General features: G+C 42.0%; 2 protein-coding genes across 5 annotated transcripts in view; one reads left to right on the top strand and one right to left on the bottom strand.

Annotated features, from left to right (window-relative positions):
• Positions 1 to 6231: 6231 nt before the first annotated feature.
• gpatch11 (G patch domain containing 11) lies at positions 6232 to 8765 on the bottom strand. The gene is made up of 8 exons (XM_062519457.1): positions 8626 to 8765; positions 7598 to 7824; positions 7459 to 7500; positions 7242 to 7362; positions 7055 to 7145; positions 6836 to 6961; positions 6632 to 6713; positions 6232 to 6459 (listed from the first exon to the last, which is right to left on the bottom strand). Exons 1-8 carry the CDS (start codon positions 8673 to 8675, stop codon positions 6401 to 6403), a joined length of 798 nt encoding a protein of 265 aa, XP_062375441.1. The 5' UTR covers positions 8676 to 8765; the 3' UTR covers positions 6232 to 6400.
• A 268-nt stretch (positions 8766 to 9033) lies between these two features.
• The window catches only part of heatr5b (HEAT repeat containing 5B), a 39160-nt gene continuing 29206 nt past the window's right edge, over positions 9034 to 18987 (top strand). Inside the window, exons 1-14 of one of the 4 annotated variants that reach the window (XM_062519083.1) lie at positions 9034 to 9078; positions 9696 to 9892; positions 10055 to 10266; positions 11213 to 11321; positions 11633 to 11782; positions 12380 to 12551; positions 12804 to 12961; positions 14086 to 14392; positions 16097 to 16252; positions 16656 to 16906; positions 17384 to 17495; positions 17684 to 17836; positions 18223 to 18322; positions 18757 to 18866. In XM_062519083.1, the coding sequence (XP_062375067.1) occupies positions 9767 to 9892; positions 10055 to 10266; positions 11213 to 11321; positions 11633 to 11782; positions 12380 to 12551; positions 12804 to 12961; positions 14086 to 14392; positions 16097 to 16252; positions 16656 to 16906; positions 17384 to 17495; positions 17684 to 17836; positions 18223 to 18322; positions 18757 to 18866 (2116 nt within the window). In that variant the 5' untranslated portion in view covers positions 9034 to 9078; positions 9696 to 9766. Of the gene's footprint in view, positions 9079 to 9192; positions 9893 to 10054; positions 10267 to 11212; positions 11322 to 11632; positions 11783 to 12379; positions 12552 to 12803; positions 12962 to 14085; positions 14393 to 16096; positions 16253 to 16655; positions 16907 to 17383; positions 17496 to 17683; positions 17837 to 18222; positions 18323 to 18756; positions 18867 to 18987 lie in introns of those variants that run through there. The other 3 variants (XM_062519082.1, XM_062519084.1, XM_062519081.1) reach the window with 3 other exon arrangements.

The following is an 18987-nucleotide window of genomic DNA, read 5'->3' as shown; positions in this document are numbered from 1 at the left end:
TCTATCTATTTTTGCATTTTCATGCACTGGTAATTCCTTGGAATTGCATTTCTAGTTCTTCTTCTAACGCAGCCAATTCAGCTTCAACCGTTTAACGTAGAAACTTCATTCAAACGTTGTTGCGTAGGTCTTGCTTATGCCATGCCTGCTTTGTATTTTTCAACTTTGTAACTTTTATACTTTTTAAACTATTAGTTAAAAACTATTACAATTTCCCCCATAGACTTAACATTGCTCATTATGACATCACGGCAGCAATTAGAATCTTAGGCCAGGTGGCCGGCCACCTGGGCACCAACTGTCAGTTTCTCTGGCTTTAAGCATACAGTCTCTCAGAAGACTACATATCCTGTTAACTGTTTCCGCTGTCCACAACTGTTTCAAAATAAAAGTCCTCACTGCAATAATACACTATTAAATCATTTAACCATTGAAACTACTCAACCATTGAACTGTTCAACCATTCCAACTGTCAGTTATCATCCACTATGCCTCCAGTCAACTACATGAAACCTCCATGTACCTAGCAACCAACATAGCAACCATTAAAATTAAGCGTTTATGACCGTTTCCATAGCAACCAACATGATTATACTGCAGTAACTTCTTGTTTCCTGATAGTGGCCACCATGGATACCCTAGCAACAAATGTTTCAAAATAAAAGTCCTCACTAGCAAGTTAGCTAGTTAGCATTGTTAACAAATTTAGCATTGTTAGCATAGTTAGCATTTTTAGCATAACTGCAAAAAATCATCAACTAAGTTAGCTAATCAACCTGGTTAGCATTGTTAGCAAATTTAGCATTGTTAGCATAGTTAGCATTGTTAGCATTGCTGCTAGAAATCATTGGTTAAGTTAGCTAATCCACCTGGTTAGCATTTTTAGTAAAGTTAGCATTGCTAGCATAATTAGCATTTTTAGCGTAACTGCTAGAAATCATTAGCTAAGTTAGCTAATCAACATTTTAACATGAATAGAAATCATTAGTTAAGTTAGAGCTGGAATGTTTCATCTTTAAACAGTCTACCTTCACACTATGAACTCTCTGTAAACTATGCAACCACCATGTTTACCCTAGCTACACCTTAGTAACCATATCTACATTATCTATCTATTTCTGCATTTTCATGCACTGGTAATTCCTTGGAATTGCATTTCTAGTTATTACAGTGCATGAAAATGCACTGTACTGTTCTTCCTAGGCTTTTTATTAAACTTCTTCTTCTAACGCTCGCAATTCAGCTTCAACCGTTTAACGTAGAAACTTCATTCAAACGTTGTTGCGTAGGTCTTGCTTATGCCATGTGTGCTTTGTATTTTTCAACTTTGTAACTTTTATACTTTTTGAACTATTAAATAAAAACTATTAACAATTTCCCCATAGACTTAACATTGCTCATTATGACATCACGGCAGCAATTAGAATGTTACCCCAGCTGGTCAGCCACCTGGGCACCAACTGTCAGTTTCTCTCAGGCTCCTCTCTGAAGACTACATATTCTGTTCCCCTGTATCCTCTGCGCACAACAGTATCAAAATAAGTCCTCCTAATTCCATCCAACTTTATATCCATTCATCTTCTTCAAACCATTCACTCATCCACCCATTCTAAACAGTCTGCCTATCAACAACATCAATTAGACGCTCTACATTGAACTTTTAAACAATCTACTCTGTCTCAGGCTGGCTCTCTTAAGACTAGCCAGTTAAATTGATTACACCTGTATCTGTATCCACTAGGCTACTCTCAGTAGAGAGCTGTGTCTCTCCATTCTACAAGAATATAAGGCACATTCCATCCAGCATTCTATCCATTCATCTTCTTCAGACCATTCACTCATCCACCCATTAAACTGTCTATCAACATCTATTAAACAATCTGTCTATCAACATCCATTAAACTCTCTGTCTATCAACATTAATTAGACTATCTACATTCAACTTTTAAATTATTTACTCTGTCTCAGGCTTTAAGAGTACTCTATCTCTCTTACGACTAGCCAGTTAAATTGATTACACCTGTGTCAACTACTCTCAGAGAGCTGTATCAGTGTCTCTCTTAACAAGAATATAAGGCACATTCCATCCAACCTTCTATCCATTCATCTTCTTCAGACCATTCACTCATCCACCCATTAAACTGTCAATCAATATCTATTAAACAATCTGCCTATCAACATCCATTAAACATTCTATCTATCAACATTAATTAGACTATCTACATACAACTTTTAAAGTATTTACTGTGGGTCCCTCTCAAGCAGCGTTTATATGTCCTCCCTCGCTCCTCGATCCTCAATGATCTACATGAAGAAAGATAGAAGAAGGGCTAGACTATCCCATTGTTGCCGCTCCATCATTCTTTATGTAGATCAGTGAGGAGCGAGAGAGGACGCGTAGACGCTATGAGAGGCACCTTCTGTCTCAGGCTTTAAGCATACAATCTCATTAAGACTACAGATCCTGTTTCACTACTTCCTCTGTCCACAACTGTTTCAAAATAAAGGTCCTCACTGCAATAATACACTATTAAATCATTTAACCATTGAAACTACTCAACTATTGAACTGTTCAACCATTCCAACTGTCAGTTATCATCCACTATGCCTCCAGTCAACTACATGAAACCTCGATGTACCTAGCAACCAACATAGCAACCATTCAAATTAAGTGTTTATGGCCGTTTCCATAGCAACCAACATGATTATACTGCAGTAACTTCTTGTTTCCTGATAGTGGCCACCATGGATACCCTAGCAACAAATGTTTCAAAATAAAAGTCCTCACTAGCAAGTTAGCTAGTTAGCATGGTTAGCATTGTTAGCATTGTAAGCATAGTTAGCATTTTTAGCATAACTGCAAAAAATCATCAACTAAGTTAGCTAATCAACCTGGTTAGCATTGTTAGCAAATTTAGCATTGTTAGCATAGTTAACATTTTTAGCATTACTGCTAGAAATCATCGGTTAAGTTAGCTAATCAACCTGGTTAGCATTGTTAGTAAAGTAAGCATTGCTAGCATAATAAGCATTTTTAGCGTAACTGCTAGAAATCATTAGCTAAGTTAGCTAATCAACATTTTAACATGAATAGAAATCATTAGTTAAGTTAGAACTGGAACGTTTCATCTTTAAACTGTCTACCTTCACACTATCAACTCTGTAAACTATGCAACCACCATGTTTACCCTAGCTACACCTTAGTAACCATATCTACATTATCTATCTATTTTTGCATTTTCATGCACTGGTAATTCCTTGGAATTGCATTTCTAGTTAAACTTCTTCTTCTAACGCTCGCAATTCAGCTTCAACCGTTTAACGTAGAAACTTCATTCAAACTTTGTTGCGTAGGTCTTGCTTATGCCATATGTGCTTTGTATTTTTCAACTTTGTAACTTTTATACTTTTTAAACTATTAGTTAAAAACTATCACCATTTCCCCCATAGACTTAACATTGCTCATTATGACATCACGGCAGCAATTAGAATGTTACCCCAGCTGGTCAGCCACCTGGGCACCAACTGTCAGTTTCTCTCAGGCTCCTCTCTGAAGACTACATATTCTGTTCCCCTGTATCCTCTGCGCACAACAGTATCAAAATAAGTCCTCCTAATTCCATCCAACTTTATATCCATTCATCTTCTTCAAACCATTCACTCATCCACCCATTCTAAACAGTCTGCCTATCAACAACATCAATTAGACGCTCTACATTGAACTTTTAAACAATCTACTCTGTCTCAGGCTGGCTCTCTTAAGACTAGCCAGTTAAATTGATTACACCTGTATCTGTATCCACTACTCTCAGTAGAGAGCTGTGTCTCTCCATTCTACAAGAATATAAGGCACATTCCATCCAACATTCTATCCATTCATCTTCTTCAGACCATTCACTCATCCACCCATTAAACTGTCTATCAACATCTATTAAACAATCTGTCTATCAACATCCATTAAACTCTCTGTCTATCAACATTAATTAGACTATCTACATTCAACTTTTAAATTATTTACTGTCTCAGGCTTTAAGAGTACACGCTGGCTCTCTTAAGACTAGCCAGTTAAATTGATTACACCTGTGTCAACTACTCTCAGAGAGCTGTATCAGTGTCTCTCTTAACAAGAATATAAGGCACATTCCATCCAACCTTCTATCCATTCATCTTCTTCAGACCATTCACTCATCCACCCATTAAACTGTCAATCAATATCTATTAAACAATCTGCCTATCAACATCCATTAAACATTCTGTCTATCAACATTAATTAGACTATATACAACTTTTAAAGTATTTACTGTGGGTCCCTCTCAAGCAGTGTTTATATGTCCTCCCTCGCTCCTCGATCCTCAATGATCTACATAAAGAAAGATAGAAGAAGGGCTAGACTATCCCATTGTTGCCGCTCCATCATTCTTTATGTAGATCAGTGAGGAGCGAGAGAGGACGCGTAAACGCTATATATGAGAGGCACCTTCTGTCTCAGGCTTTAAGCATACAATCTCATTAAGACTACAGATCCTGTTTCACTACTTCCTCTGTCCACAACTGTTTCAAAATAAAGGTCCTCACTGCAATAATACACTATTAAATCATTTAACCACTGAAACTACTCAACTATTGAACTGTTCAACCATTCCAACTGTCAGTTATCATCCACTATGCCTCCAGTCAACTACATGAAACCTCCATGTACCTAGCAACCAACATAGCAACCATTAAAATTAAGTGTTTATGACCGTTTCCATAGCAACCAACATGATTATACTGCAGTAACTTCTTGTTTCCTGATAGTGGCCACCATGGATACCCTAGCAACAAATGTTTCAAAATAAAAGTCCTCACTAGCAAGTTAGCTAGTTAGCATGGTTAGCATAGTTAGCATTGTTAGCATTTTTAGCATAACTGCAAAAAATGATAAACTAAGTAAGCTAATCAACCTGGTTAGCATTGTTAGCAAATTTAGCATTGTTAGCATAGTTAGCATTTTTAGCATTACTGCTAGGAATCATCGGTTAAGTTAGCTAATCAACCTGGTTAGCATTTTTAGTAAAGTTAGCATTGCTAGCATAATAAGCATTTTTAGCGTAACTGCTAGAAATCATTAGCTAAGTTAGCTAATCAACATTTTAACATGAATAGAAATCATTAGTTAAGTTAGAACTGGAACGTTTCATCTTTAAACTGTCTACCTTCACACTATCAACTCTCTGTAAACTATGCAACCACCATGTCTACCCTAGCTACACCTTAGTAACCATATCTACATTATCTATCTATTTTTGCATTTTCATGCACTGGTAATTCCTTGGAATTGCATTTCTAGTTTTATCTGTCCTCCCTTCCTTCCTTCCTCGGTCCTCCGGCTCGTTTCCACTGATCTATAGAAGAATGATGGGGCGGTAACAATTGGATTGTCTATCCAGTGTTACCGAGGATCGACGATCGAGGTTGAGAAGGGGCCAGAATGGGTGACGTCTAATAAGGAGGCGTGACTGGCCTCTGACAGGTTCAAGGTGTGCTGGTTACCTATCCGGTGTTGTCAGTGCCGCTGCTACCACCACCGGCATTGCGCACTGTGCTTAGGGCATCAAGGGGCGTCGGGGGCGCCAACATTTAGCCAATGCATATAAGATGCTTATAAGCATCTTTACTTCAAACTGCGTTTCATTGTTCCGAACGTTTACAGTGTCAAAATGCAGCAGTGCAGGTGAAATTTGGAGTTATGCCCATAGACTTCAGTGGAACAGTCACTGCCTCTGCTCTGCATAAAGGGGATTCTAGATAGAATCCCCTTTTATGCAGAGCAGAGGCAATGACTGTTCCATTGAAGTCTATAGGCCTACATACTGTACACACACACATATACATCTATCCATCTATCTATCTGTAGGCCTATACGTATCTATATGGATATTATCTTAGCACCGATTATGTAAGCATGGCCCAAACATAACCTATTGTTTTGAGTTAGTAGAAAGAGTTTGGAGGAGAAGAGAGGGAAATAGATACCCTTTATATTTCAGCCCACTCTATGGTGTAGTCTTGCGTAGGGTTCTGCTTAGGGCACGGGCACCCAAATGGCCAGCATGCAGCAGCACTGGGTGTTGTTGCTGTCAGATATGTTACTATATGATGCAATTATCCAACGATAAACTAAACATTAAGGTACATTATAAACTAAACTAAATAGTATAGGTACTGTAAATGTCCACAACAACTGTCATGTAGGCTTAGACAATATTTTAATTAAACAAAACACAGCAGAACAATGACAAACAAGGATGCACATAATTATTAGTCCAAATACACTAAACTTGTATTTACATGTAATGTGTTCATATACATATTTTATTGTGAAACAGAGAGTAGAAAATATATAAAGTCCTCAACAATGTCAATCATCATGGTCTGCTGATGTATCTCCAGGACAGTTTGAATCCAGATCTTCCTCATCTATTGGAATAAACACACACACGCACACGCACACGCACACGCACACGCACACGCACACGCACACACACACACACACACACACACAGATTAATTAATCTACAACAGTACAGAGACACATCATGTTGTAAAATGCGACAATGTAAGCATGTGTAAAATGGTTTTGCTTGCTTACCATTGTATGTTGTTCCACACCATATGCAGTAAAAGTGCACACCCCTCAGGTAAGATGTGAGAAAGTGTAGCTTATCTAAAGACTGGGAAGTAATGTGCAGTGCAAATGTAAAGTTGGTAAAGAGCATGATAAATCGTTTTTTTTAAAAATATATATTATTTAATATTTATATCCATAAGATGCTACTGGTATACTTGCACTCACTGTTAACTCTTCCTCATCCTCCTCGTCCTCCTCTTTCTTGCATTCCTCTTCCTCTTCCTCTTCATCTTCGTCCTCCTCCTTCTCTTTTTCTGGCCAATACCAACATTCCCGAGGAACAGTGATTCCCTAAAAACATGGAAAAATCATAATCAGTAAAAAGTACCATAGGCTATATTACACTGACTGAACTACAGTACATTCCAGGAAAAAGACTCAGACCTTCTGGCTATCGAGTTGTTCACAGGCCCTCTGACTCCGCCTCAGGTCACCTTCCGTCTGCCGTTCTTCTCTCTCTGTTCTCTTCCTTACTCTTGGGTGACAATAACACAGCAATTTAAACAGTGAGGACAAAATGTAAAACCACAGTAGTCCAGACAATCCGGTCAAGAGTGTGCTGTATTGGCACCTGAAGTCCTCCAGTGACTGTTTCTCCACTTGTTGTTTTACTCGAACCTTCTGTCGGTAATGTTGGAGTTCCTCTTCAGCCTTCCTTTTCTTCACTTCCTCCATTCCAACACCTCCTCTGTCTGTTAAAAGCAAAAGTTACGATAAATTCCAAGATTATCGTCATCAAATGTGAGAAATAAGAAAATAGAGTCATTTACGGTAACATAATCTCTAACCTGTTTTAATGTTCATAGGAATTGGTTCAACTCTCCCAGCTCCTGAGAAATGCAGAGGAAAAAACCAAAACACCATTATACATCTTTGAACAGAACTGCAGCTGATCAAGATAATTCATTCCATCATTTATCTCCTAACCTTTTTTGCCAAGTCCTTGGCCTGCTTTGTATCCCATTTTTTGCAGCATTGCAAAACCTTTATTTTCATTGCTGATAGATGTCTGTAAAACTGTGTCACGACTCTCCCGCTCCTGCTCCTTATAGGTTTTCTGACGGCTCTGTTGATTCTTCTCTTTTATCATGGCCTCTTTTTTAATCGCGTCTTTCATCCGTTTCACCATTGGCATACCTGGCCTAACGTCAGATCTGTCAAAAGGCAAGACGCAAGTCTTTCATGTCTTCTTTTAATCTCACAGGCAATGCTATAGTGATCTGTCAATTGTTAATTCATAGAGTCCTGAGTTTGCTAACCAGACAGTGAAAGAGATATCAAATTCAAATCCAAAAGTTGCTTTACTGGCATGACAAATGAAAACTTGTACGGTATTGCCAAAGCAATTGGTACAATGGTACATGTAAAGGTAAGACATGCCAATAACTACAGAGACAAAACATAAACATACTTTAAACTGATAGACATTTGTACACTACATGCTACTTCACTGAGATTTGTGAACAATTAGTACTTAGTTTTACATCGGTTAATTGAACAGAACTTGAGAGTTCATTGCAAGAGCTATGCCTACATGTGGTGTAGGCTATGTGAGTTCATCAGCGCGCTCGCACCGTCGCATGTGTGTGTGTGTGTGTGTGTGTGTGTGTGTGTGTGTGTGTGTGTATGCGTATCACTCGCAGTCCCTCGTGATTGACAGGTGAAAACGTGTGCATATGAGTTTTTCTCTCCTAGCATAGCCTACTGTAGTTTATTTAGGCTTGTTAAAGATCCAGGGTGTGTCTCATCAAGTTTTGGAAAGTAGAGATCACAAACTGACTGAAAAGATTTGCACTCGGTCAGAACATGATAAACAGGCTAATGCATTATTTCAGAATAACAGACAGACATACTACTACAAAGGAAACCTGCAACTGCAACCTGTCAACCAAATAGATCGTAGAGTGCTACGCGCTAGAATCTTTGCTGTCAACCAAATGATAGATAACACTCACATTTGACTGAGAAAAGCATCAGACATGTAATCGTCATCCTCTTCAGCCATCCTGTGTTTCAATATACCCCTTTGATAAACACGTAAAACACAAAAATGTTAGTTGAGTGTGGAGCTGACGATGCTTCAATGTTGACAATCTGGCCGACCTCGTACATCAATTGAATTATTCCGGGTGGAACTACTTCTAGGTTTAGGTTAGGTTCCTACCTACTATATTTCCCCCCCCAAAATGCATTAAGGCCATAGCCTATTTGCAAAAAGTGATATTTCTAACAAGTGTATGTGATTCTAGAGAATACGTAAACCAGTTTAGTGGAGGTCTTGTTTTGTTGCAAAAGCAAACAACAACAACAAATCAGCATTTCATTCAGTTCCGTCTAGTCGGAATGATTTGATCGGCATTTGTGTTGACCTAGTGAAACGTCATCGACTAAACAAGGAGAGTCGACAGGTAAGAGAAGAAGGTTAATATTTGGTTTGGTTTTGGCATGATTTCACATGTTTGCTATTGAGCGACCTATGCCACACTGTGGCAGTTTACTAACGCACTGTCATTTATTTCTCGTGCTGCACGAAAGCCGAAACCTGCTCCCCCTTGATTCATTTTCTGGGGCCAGCTCGCTAACAACGACAAGGAGCTAGCTAGCTAAAGCAGTTAATTTCGGCCTGCCTGACAGCCGGATGTTTCGGTCACCTGTACTGAAATTGGTTTGAATACTACTGATGTTGGATTTTTTAATCTATTTAAAAAGTCAATGTGAAATAGTGCTGTTATCGTAACCGTATGGTTCCTTGTTTTCGACATTGATAGCTAACCTCACTAGCCACCACCCACTTAGGAAGCTACGGTTGTTTGGAACGAACATTATGTAAACCGGTTTCTTTAGTGATGCCAACTAAATGTTACATTGTCATTGAAGTGATAAACATATTAGCTGTTCATCATAACAAAACCAGAGCTCCCCCACTGGAACAATATCCCTACGACAACACACTTAGCCAGTTGCGACGTCCAAAAAAAGGCAGTGGTTAATCACGTTCTGGGCTATTGTGGTTTGTCTTTCCCAGTGTTCAATCTCAATTATTGTGTGAAAAAGCTCTGAAGACTCAGAGCTGTTGGGCACTTGCGGTGTCCTCAGATGGAGCTGGCACACAGTTTGCTGCTCAATGAAGATGCCCTGGCCCAGATCACTGAGGCCAAGAGGCCTGTCTTCATCTTCGAGTGGCTTCGCTTCCTAGACAAAGTGCTTGTGGCAGCAAATAAGGTAAAGGCATTTCAGATATGAGACACTTGTGTTGGTTCTTGTAACCTACTCACTTAAGTTTGATACATTCCATACCACAGACTAGTTATTTCTCTATACTATTTCTCTGACTATACTATTGAGGCCTGGTTTGCAGTGGGTGAAATGCTTTGCTTTCCACAGGTGGATGTGAAGGAGAAACAGAAGAAGTTGGTGGAGCAACTGACTGGGCTGATTAGCAGTGCTCCAGGTCCACCCACCCGCAAGCTGCTGGCCAAGAACCTAGCCACCCTCTACAGCATCGGAGACACGTTCACTGTCTTTCAAACTCTAGACAAGTGTAATGACATCATCAAAAGCAAAGATGATACACCAGCCTATCTACCAACTAAGCTGTGAGTTTTGTATGGTTATCATGTATGTTTTTTTTTTTTCAAGTAGCATAGGCCGATGTCTAGATTTTTTTGTGGATATCATGAGTTTTTTTGGTCATTTTACGCATGTGTATACTAGTCTGACCTTGTTTAGCCTCTAGAAACTACAGAAATAACTTCAGTGCTTGAATGAATCCTTCACATGTTTTGAACGTGCTTTGACTGTAAACATTACATGAACATGAACTGAATTCTCACACGGGTGCATGTTGTAAAATGTTAATCCTCTAGGCAGCAGCACTAAAGTATGTGGAGGAATAGTAGGATTATAAAGTTCTGTTGGGCGGATTATGTACGTTTGTTGATGGCTATGCCCTTGCTTCATTATAGAGAAATCCTTCATTGACAAGCACATAAGGCACGTTTAGACTTGCTGTAGACAACGCGTTCGTGTACGCATCATGGCTGCCTCGCGTATTTTGCGGTCGTTTGGTGCGTCGGTCGTGCACGTCGTCGCAAGCGAACACGACGCGTCCGCGAGATGCAATACTGACAAGAAAGTAGGGGGCGATCGTTGCCAAAACAAAGTGACTGCAAGATGCTTTATCGACATCAAAGCTGGGGGCAATCATGAGAGTAAACAATGGCACATGGCCACATCCACATCTGATATTAGGCTACTAGTCTCCCCCTGGTGAAGACCTCCAGTAAGGTGCGTATGCTGCAGCGAGTCTGTACACAGGACACAGCAGGTCGCACACGGGCGCATACGCTTACGCTTGGTCTAACGGCAAGTATAATCGCAGCCATACAGTACAGCTTGTCTCGTGATGTCATCACTTGAAGTGCAAATTGAACATTTTTGAAAATTCAGTTTAAAATGAATTCGTGCTCCAGTCCATTTATTTTCTCACAGTGAGGTAGTGCTAGTTGTAATTATTTGTTTTTGACACATAATTCTTTGCAGGGCTGCAGTGGCATGTGTGGGGGCCTTTTATGAGAAGATGGGCAGGATGCTGGGCAGCTCTTTCCCAGAAACCATCAATAACCTTCTCAAGGCATTGAAGAGTGCAGAGGTACTTAGTTAGTCTTGGTTAAGTCTTTTAGCTCTACCCTACTCTGTTACACTTTTGATTACTGTGAGGCACTGTCTTTTGCATCTGATGTATTAATCTAAAAACCTGCAAGAATGATGTAAACTGAATCAGTTTTCCCTCTTTTGTCATGGTGGGGTGGGGATTTGACTAGAATTTTGCTCTTTTAAAGCCTTTGTTGTGGACAGTAAAGATGAGTGTGTTTAAAGGGATAAGCCTATGACCTGGGGTTAAATCTCATTCATCCTCCGGCTACTCTTCCTCCTCCTGCTTCTCCTCCTCCTCCTCTCCAGTCTCAGGGGCGTGGGGAGATCCTGCTCAGCCTGCAGAAGGTCCTTCATGGGCTGGGTGGGGCGGCTGCTTCCTGTCACAGAGACATCTATAAGAACGCCCGCTCCCTGCTGACTGACCGCTCCATGGCTGTCCGCTGTGCAGTGGCCAAGGTCAGTCTCTGTGGAGACCATCCATCTGGTCACCGTTGCCATTTTTGTGTAGTGCATAATATTTCATTTTTAATTAATTTATTGACCAGCTTACTATACTGCCCTTGAGGTGCAGAATTGAGCTAAAGTGTTTTCCCAATGTCAGGTAATGCATCTTGTCTTTGTTTTTGATATGATTAAAGTTATGGAGAAATAAAAGAACAGACATCCTGTTACTATTGCACAAGATGACTTGTCTTGCTTAAACATTTCTCTGTTGCACAACAATACAGGCAACATTAGTGATGTAATGGCATGACTGTTCACATGTGGTACTCTTTCCTATATATCTAACTTAGTTAACTTAGTTTGTTTGTGGTCAATGATAATAGCATTATTTAGATGGCAGATATTGTGTATATGGCACACAACTCTCATCAGAGAGCAGAAAGTGCATCTTGGCGTGTTTATGTGACCTGTTTTTATGTTTGTATTTATGTTTACACTTGTATATTTTTCAATCACCTCTGAAACATGATGCTTTTGTGCCCATGATATCTGTGAGTGGATCGCTGACCGTGGTCCTGCCTGTCCTGTCTGCTTGTTTTGTGCGTGTAGTGTCTGTTGGAGCTGCAGAATGAAGCTGTCTTCATGTGGACCACGGAGCTGGAGAATGTCGCCACCCTGTGCTTTAAGGCGCTGGAAGGCTCCAACTACGGCGTACGGGTCGCTGTGTCCAAGCTGCTGGGCACCGTCATGGCAACAGCGCTGATGCCCAAGCAAGCGGCAGGTAAACGCCTCTAATGAATCTCAGGCCTCGGGCCTTGGGCTCTCACTCTCTATTGAAAGATTCTGAAGCTGAATTATACATATGAATTTAAAGGCCATCCTCAGTACAACTGGAATTCAGTCGGCTTGTACCCTGTAAGCTCCAATTTCCAGCCCCAGTCAGTGATGTCTGACTGTGTGTGTGTGTGTGTGTGTGTGTGTGTGTGTGTGTGTGTGTGTGTGTGTGTGTGTGTGTGTGTGTGTGTACGGGTAGTGATGCGTCAGAACGTGAAGCGGGCCACACTGGAGGAGGTGCTGGAGCTCATGGCTACGGGCTTCCTGCGCGGAGGCTCTGGCTTCCTGAAGAGTGGCGGCGAGATGCTGAAGGGAGGCGGCTCTGTCAGCAGGGAGGTGCGCGTGGGGGTCACACAGGTGAGTCTCATACACACACACATATTCACACATATTCACACATATTCACACACACACACACACACACACACACACACACACACACTATCTCTTCCTTCTCTCTTTCCTTCCTCTCTTTCTCTCTGTCTCTCTCCCTCACTGTCCCTTTTGCTGTCTTTCTCTTTTTCTCCCCTCTCACTTCACTTTCCTCGCTCTCTCTCCATCTCTACTTCTTTCTTCTTCCCTCGCTCCTCTCTCTTTTTCTCGTTTGCTGTCTGCACTTTGTCCTTTCACCCTCCTTTTCTCTCTTCTCTCATTCTGGCCTGCGCTGATCGATCTCAGTGCCCACTCTCTGAGTCCCAGGATACTCATTAAGAGGTTTTATGCAATAAAAAATTTCTTTTTTTTCTCGCCCACAATAATAGACAGTTAAAGGTTGAGCACATCCTTGAACAAAAATAGCTTCAGTGAATTGTGCTGGGATTGTGCAGGTGCACCTCTTCACTGTGGCCTCAAATGAACAAATAAACAAATAAACACACAAACACAAACAACTCTTTGGCCTGGGTCTTCAGTGAGTGTACCCAAATCGGTTGGTGCTATTGCCATTGTGGCTCATTTGGGCTCCTTTGTGTTAACCTCCTTGCATAGCCACTTTTGTGTTCTGTCACTCCAGACACGCTGTTGAGGAATTTCAGAAAACGTTCTGTTTTAGCAACTGCTGTCCTATAATGAGTTTAACAAGAATTGTGCATTTGCAACGCTTCTGTTATGGCCAATGGGAATAGAATAGTGATAGTGATAACAGTGTTCTCTTGAGATGAATTCGACATAATTTACTTTACTTAGTATTGATTTTGCTCATGTATGCAAAACACACTGAATTGCCTCTGTGTATGATGTCCTGTGTAAATAAACCTGCCTTGCCCTCTTGTCTCCTATCCTCTCTTCTCCTCTCCCTCTCCCTCTCCTCTCCTCTCCTCTCCCTCTTCCTCTTCCTCTTCCTCTTCCTCTTCCTCTTCCTCTTCCTCTCCCTCTTCCTCTCCTCTCCTCTCCTCTCCTCTCCTCTCCTCTCCTCTCCTGTCCTGTCCTGTCCTGTCCTGTCCTGTCCTGTCCTGTCCTGTCCTCTCCTGTCTACCCCGTAGGCATATGTGGTGTTCGTGACCACTCTGGGCGGGCAGTGGCTGGAGCGTAACTTCGCCACGTTCCTGTCCCACGTGCTGGAGCTGGTGGCACACCCGCGGGCCACGCAGACGCACGTGGAGGCCGTGTACTCTCGCCGCTGCGTCTCCTTCGCCCTGCGCGCCACCCTGGGCGGCCTGCTGGGCGAGAAGGCCCAGATCGCCGCTGCCAAGGAGATCTGCCAGGCCATCAGCAAGCAGATGCGGGCAGTGGGTAAGGAGGGAGATGGTGGTGGTGGGGGGGAGGTGTCCAGACTCAGAGCACTGCAGAGTAAGTATCCCATGTTTATTTATTTGTTTATTTGTTTGTGTTATGTTTATTTAAGTCATTTCACACCTTTGTTTTTGTTTTTGCCTTTTTTCTTGGTTTGGAATGTGTTGCATTGCTATGCTCAGTTTTGGTTGCATGTCCTTGTGTGTTTCTGTCACTCTCTCTCTGTACTTTGGTTCAACATTCTTTCAGTTTCATTGCATTTTAATCGTCTCATGTTAGCACATAAACTTACAACTCACAATAACAATACTATAGATTTATATTGAGATGGATCATTGAGCTAAGGTACTGTCAGATTTCCATCTTCAGTGTCTTGTGTTAACAAGGTCCCTGGCCGTCATTTTTGCACTTTCTCAAATCTCATGCACTGATCCAACCATAAATTAACTTTACTAATGAATTGATTAATAGTTAACTTTGTACCATTCGAGTGTCCATTGGCAGTAATCATTTAATTACATAATTTCTGACCCGTTCACTGTCATAATCTCCCTAATCCAGTCTGTTGCACGATCTTTATTTATTTATTTATTTTATTTATTCATCTACAAGTTATTCAGTTATTTTCAAAACGCTTACTCTGATGTGCTGTGAATCCTTGGGCCTCTTTATCCGTCAAGAAAAATATCACACCAAGATCAAAATGTCTTCTTCTATTTCTTCCAGCTTTACACCAAGGCCACGAGGGTTTAAAGATGCGCTGTATTTACCAGAGATTAACTGTTACTAAAACTGACAAAAACAAGTACCACATTGCATCTAAGGCTGCAATTAACAAATATATATATAGTGGATTTAATCTGTTAATTATTTTCTTGATTAATCAATTAGTTTAGTTGTTTGATCGAATTGGTAAAAACAATTCCAGTCATTGTTTACTTTCCTCACTTTCCTTACTTTCCAACACAATATTATGTCCTCAAATGTCTTGGCTTGTCCACATACCACAAATATTTAGTTTCCTCACATTTGCTGTAACTAAAGCTGAATATACTCAAGTTTAAGAAGCTGCAATTAGACAGTTTTTAGTTATTTACTTATAAAATGGCACAAACCAATAAACTGATCACCAAAATAGTTGGTGATTAAATGTAATAGTTGACAACTAATTGTCCGTATTGCAGCCCTAATTGCGTCCTTACACAGTATTTTTACACTCAGTGCCCACGTGTTTTTTCTGTCTTTATATTATGATTGACAGGCCAAATGACTATCTTTTGTAGTATTCATTTTGTACCGTTTGTACCGTTTGTACCGTTTTGTACCGCTCCTCACAACAGAAACACTTGAACTGACATGAACTGAGCTGTCATCCATCTGAGGAACAGCGTTTGTTTTCACAAACAGAGACTATTAGTTGAAGTGTGTGTGTGTGTGTGTGTTTGTGTGTGATATTGTCATGTACAAATGCCACACAGTATATGCATTGTATAAGAAGCACTCACAATGTTATTTTATGGCACTTTGCACTGTCTTTGTATCTTCAATACAGAAGAGATGAATGAGCAGAGGACACTCAAAATGTTGTTCTCTCTATGGTTCTTTCTCTCTCTTTTTCTCCCTCTCTATCTATCTCTTTATCGCTCTCTCTATCTATCTATCTATATATCCATCTATCTATCTCTCCCTCCCTCTCTCCCCCCTTCTCTCTCTCTCTCTCTCTCTCTCTCTCCCCCTCCCTCCCCGTTGTCTTGTAAACAGAAGCGGTGGTGAGTGACTCCAGTGGGGAGAACAAAGGGGGCGCGGCGGACGTGTCTGCCAGTCAGCATGTGATGGTGTGTGCCCTGAAGGAGCTGGGCAGCCTGGTGCAGAGCCTCAGTGCCACCTCCTCACCCATCATACAGGAGCCCTCCATCGGTACGCCTCCTAACATGCCAGTCACTGCTGCACACACTCACACACACACACACACTGAATACTACATGTGAATAACTCCATCTGAATCGCCTGTTACACTTGAATATACCCAACACACACACACACACACACACACACACACACACACACACGTTATTTCATCTGTAGGACTATTGTATGAATTCTGTATGTAGTTCTGTATGTATGGTCACCTAACCAACTTTGTGGACATTTCTTTATGTTTTAGAAATCAGAACAGCTAGATCTCAGTTGGTGTTTTCTTCCTTCCTGCACTTTTCATCTCTTCCCCTCTTTGTGCTCAAAATCTCTCCATATTTCTCCTCTCCCCTCTTTCTCTCTTCCTTCCTCTCCTCTTTCTCTCTTCTGTCTCCCCTCCCCCCAGGTCTCCTGGAGACGGTCAGTTCGGTGCTGCTGCACCCCAGCATGGCTGCCCGTCTGGCGGCCGCCTGGTGCCTGCGCTGCGTTGCCGTGGCGCTGCCCTATCAGCTGACGCCGCTGCTGGACCGCTGTGCGGAGCGCATCAACAACCTGAAGAGCTCGCCGGAGGCGGTCAGCGGGTACAGCTTTGCCATGGCCGCTCTGCTCGGGGGCATACACCAGTGCCCGCTGGGTATCCCGCACTCTAAGGGCAAGGTGTGTGTGTGTCTGTCTGCGTGTCTCTGTTTGTGTGTGTATTATACCTTAAAGATGCAATCTGTCATTTGGTTTCTGTTTTGTTTAAAGTAGGTAATTCAAGTTGATGAATATTTATGAACACCAGAATTATTATTATTTTTTTTTTTTTTTTGTGCAAACCCTGAACGGACAGCTAGAGTACATGAATTTGACCACCAACGGTCTAAGATTTGTATTGCTGGCTGTACCTTTTTAAGTACAAAACCTCAGAATAGTGTTCATGTCTGATCTCGGATGTTAGTCATAGCAAATTACATGGAGTTGCCTAAGAGTGAACTGGCACCTAAACTAATCTGATTGTCTTTCTCTCTCTCTCTCTCGCGCGCTCTCTCTCTCTATCCCCTTGTCTCTCTGCACCCTCTTCTCTCTCTCTCTCTCTCTCTGACCCCCTCTTCCCCCTCCCTCCGTCTCCTTCTCTCTGTGTGTGGCCGGTAGATGGTGGTGAGTATTGCGGAGGATCTGTTGCGTACCGCGTCCCAGAACAGCCGTCTCTCTCTGCAGCGCACTCAGGCTGGATGGCTGCTGCTGGGAGCCCTCATGACACTAGGTACACACACACACACACACACACACACACACACACACACGACACTAGGGAGGCTCCGCTCCACTCTGCGTCATGATGCTAGGTCTAGAGATAAACAATGAATATAATATATCAGTTTAACAGCGTAGTGCATACAGGCTTTTCTGTGGCATGATATGTGACCCAGTGATGTGTGTCCTGTGGTGCAGGCCCGTCGGTGGTGCGCTACCACCTGCCCAAGATGCTGCTGCTGTGGAGGAACGTGTTCCCTCGGTCCCAGAAGGAGCTGGAGGCCGAGAAGGCCCGCGGGGACCCCTTCACCTGGCAGGTCACCCTGGAGGGACGCGCTGGGGCACTCTGTGGTAAGCCTGAAAGTCTAACACACACACACTCAGTATACACACATACACATACACACACACACACACACACACACACACACACACATACATACTGTATGCGCACACACACACAAACACACAAATCCAGATATGGAAATCAGTCATTCTGTTACTTAGGTCCTGAACCAGACAGACACAATCTTACTTAAATTTTTACTAATTTTACTTGTAGCAAATAAAATGTAGGCAAAAAAAGTGTCGTATTGACTTAATTGTGTTTTGCCATCTTGACTTAGACATGCACTCATTCATGCACACACACACACACACACACACACACACACACACACACACACACACTCACGCACACACACATTATGGTGACCGTTGTGCTCTGTGTGATTTAGCCATGCGGAGCTTCGTGGCCCACTGCCCTGAGCTCCTCACGGAGGACGTGATCCGGAGACTCATGACCCCCATCGAGTGTGCAATGACCATGATGTCACAGTGAGTAGTGACCACTGCTGCTTTTGATGATGACGATGACCGGTGTCAATCCACGCTATTACTGAGCTTAAAGGAGACCTCCGGCGATGTTCATGAGCCCCTGTGTTCATGCCCCCATAGTGTAGCACTGTAGCTGCGTGATGGCTCTAGCTATTGGCTGCAGCAGCTCGAGCCAGGTAGAACTGAATGTTTGCGTTTTTTGTTTTTGTACTGAAAGTACTCAGGGACCTTGAGAAACAGAGATATCTGTGAAAAATCTCCAGCATACTCCTGTAATGTTTATGGTGTTGACATGGAACAACTCTTCTGTTCATGCTGCTGTAGTATCATATTTCTCCCAGGAAGGAATAGTCTGGCTTTAGGTTATATAAGTATTGTATTTCTGTCAGCCACTGTGAAGTAAAGTAAGTTGTGATGCCTTGTGTTGTTGACAGTGTGCCTGCGGTCATCAAAGTGCATGGTGCCCATCTGAAAGCTAGCGCTGCCATGGTCAGATTGAGACTGTATGACATCCTCGCTCTGCTGCCCCCTAAGACCTACGAAGGTAAGGTGGGACAGTTCACAGCACTTTACACAGACGTATGAACAGATGTGTGTTCTACGTTGACTGCTAACACACACAGAACATTACATTAGTGGGAGTGTTGTTTTATATCTGAACCAAT

The sequence above is a fragment of the Sardina pilchardus genome, chromosome 18, assembly GCF_963854185.1.
Source record: "Sardina pilchardus chromosome 18, fSarPil1.1, whole genome shotgun sequence".
Taxonomy (NCBI): Eukaryota; Metazoa; Chordata; class Actinopteri; order Clupeiformes; family Clupeidae; genus Sardina; species Sardina pilchardus.
Note: the sequence above shows the minus strand (reverse complement) of the source record. Positions and strands in the feature narration are given on the sequence as shown.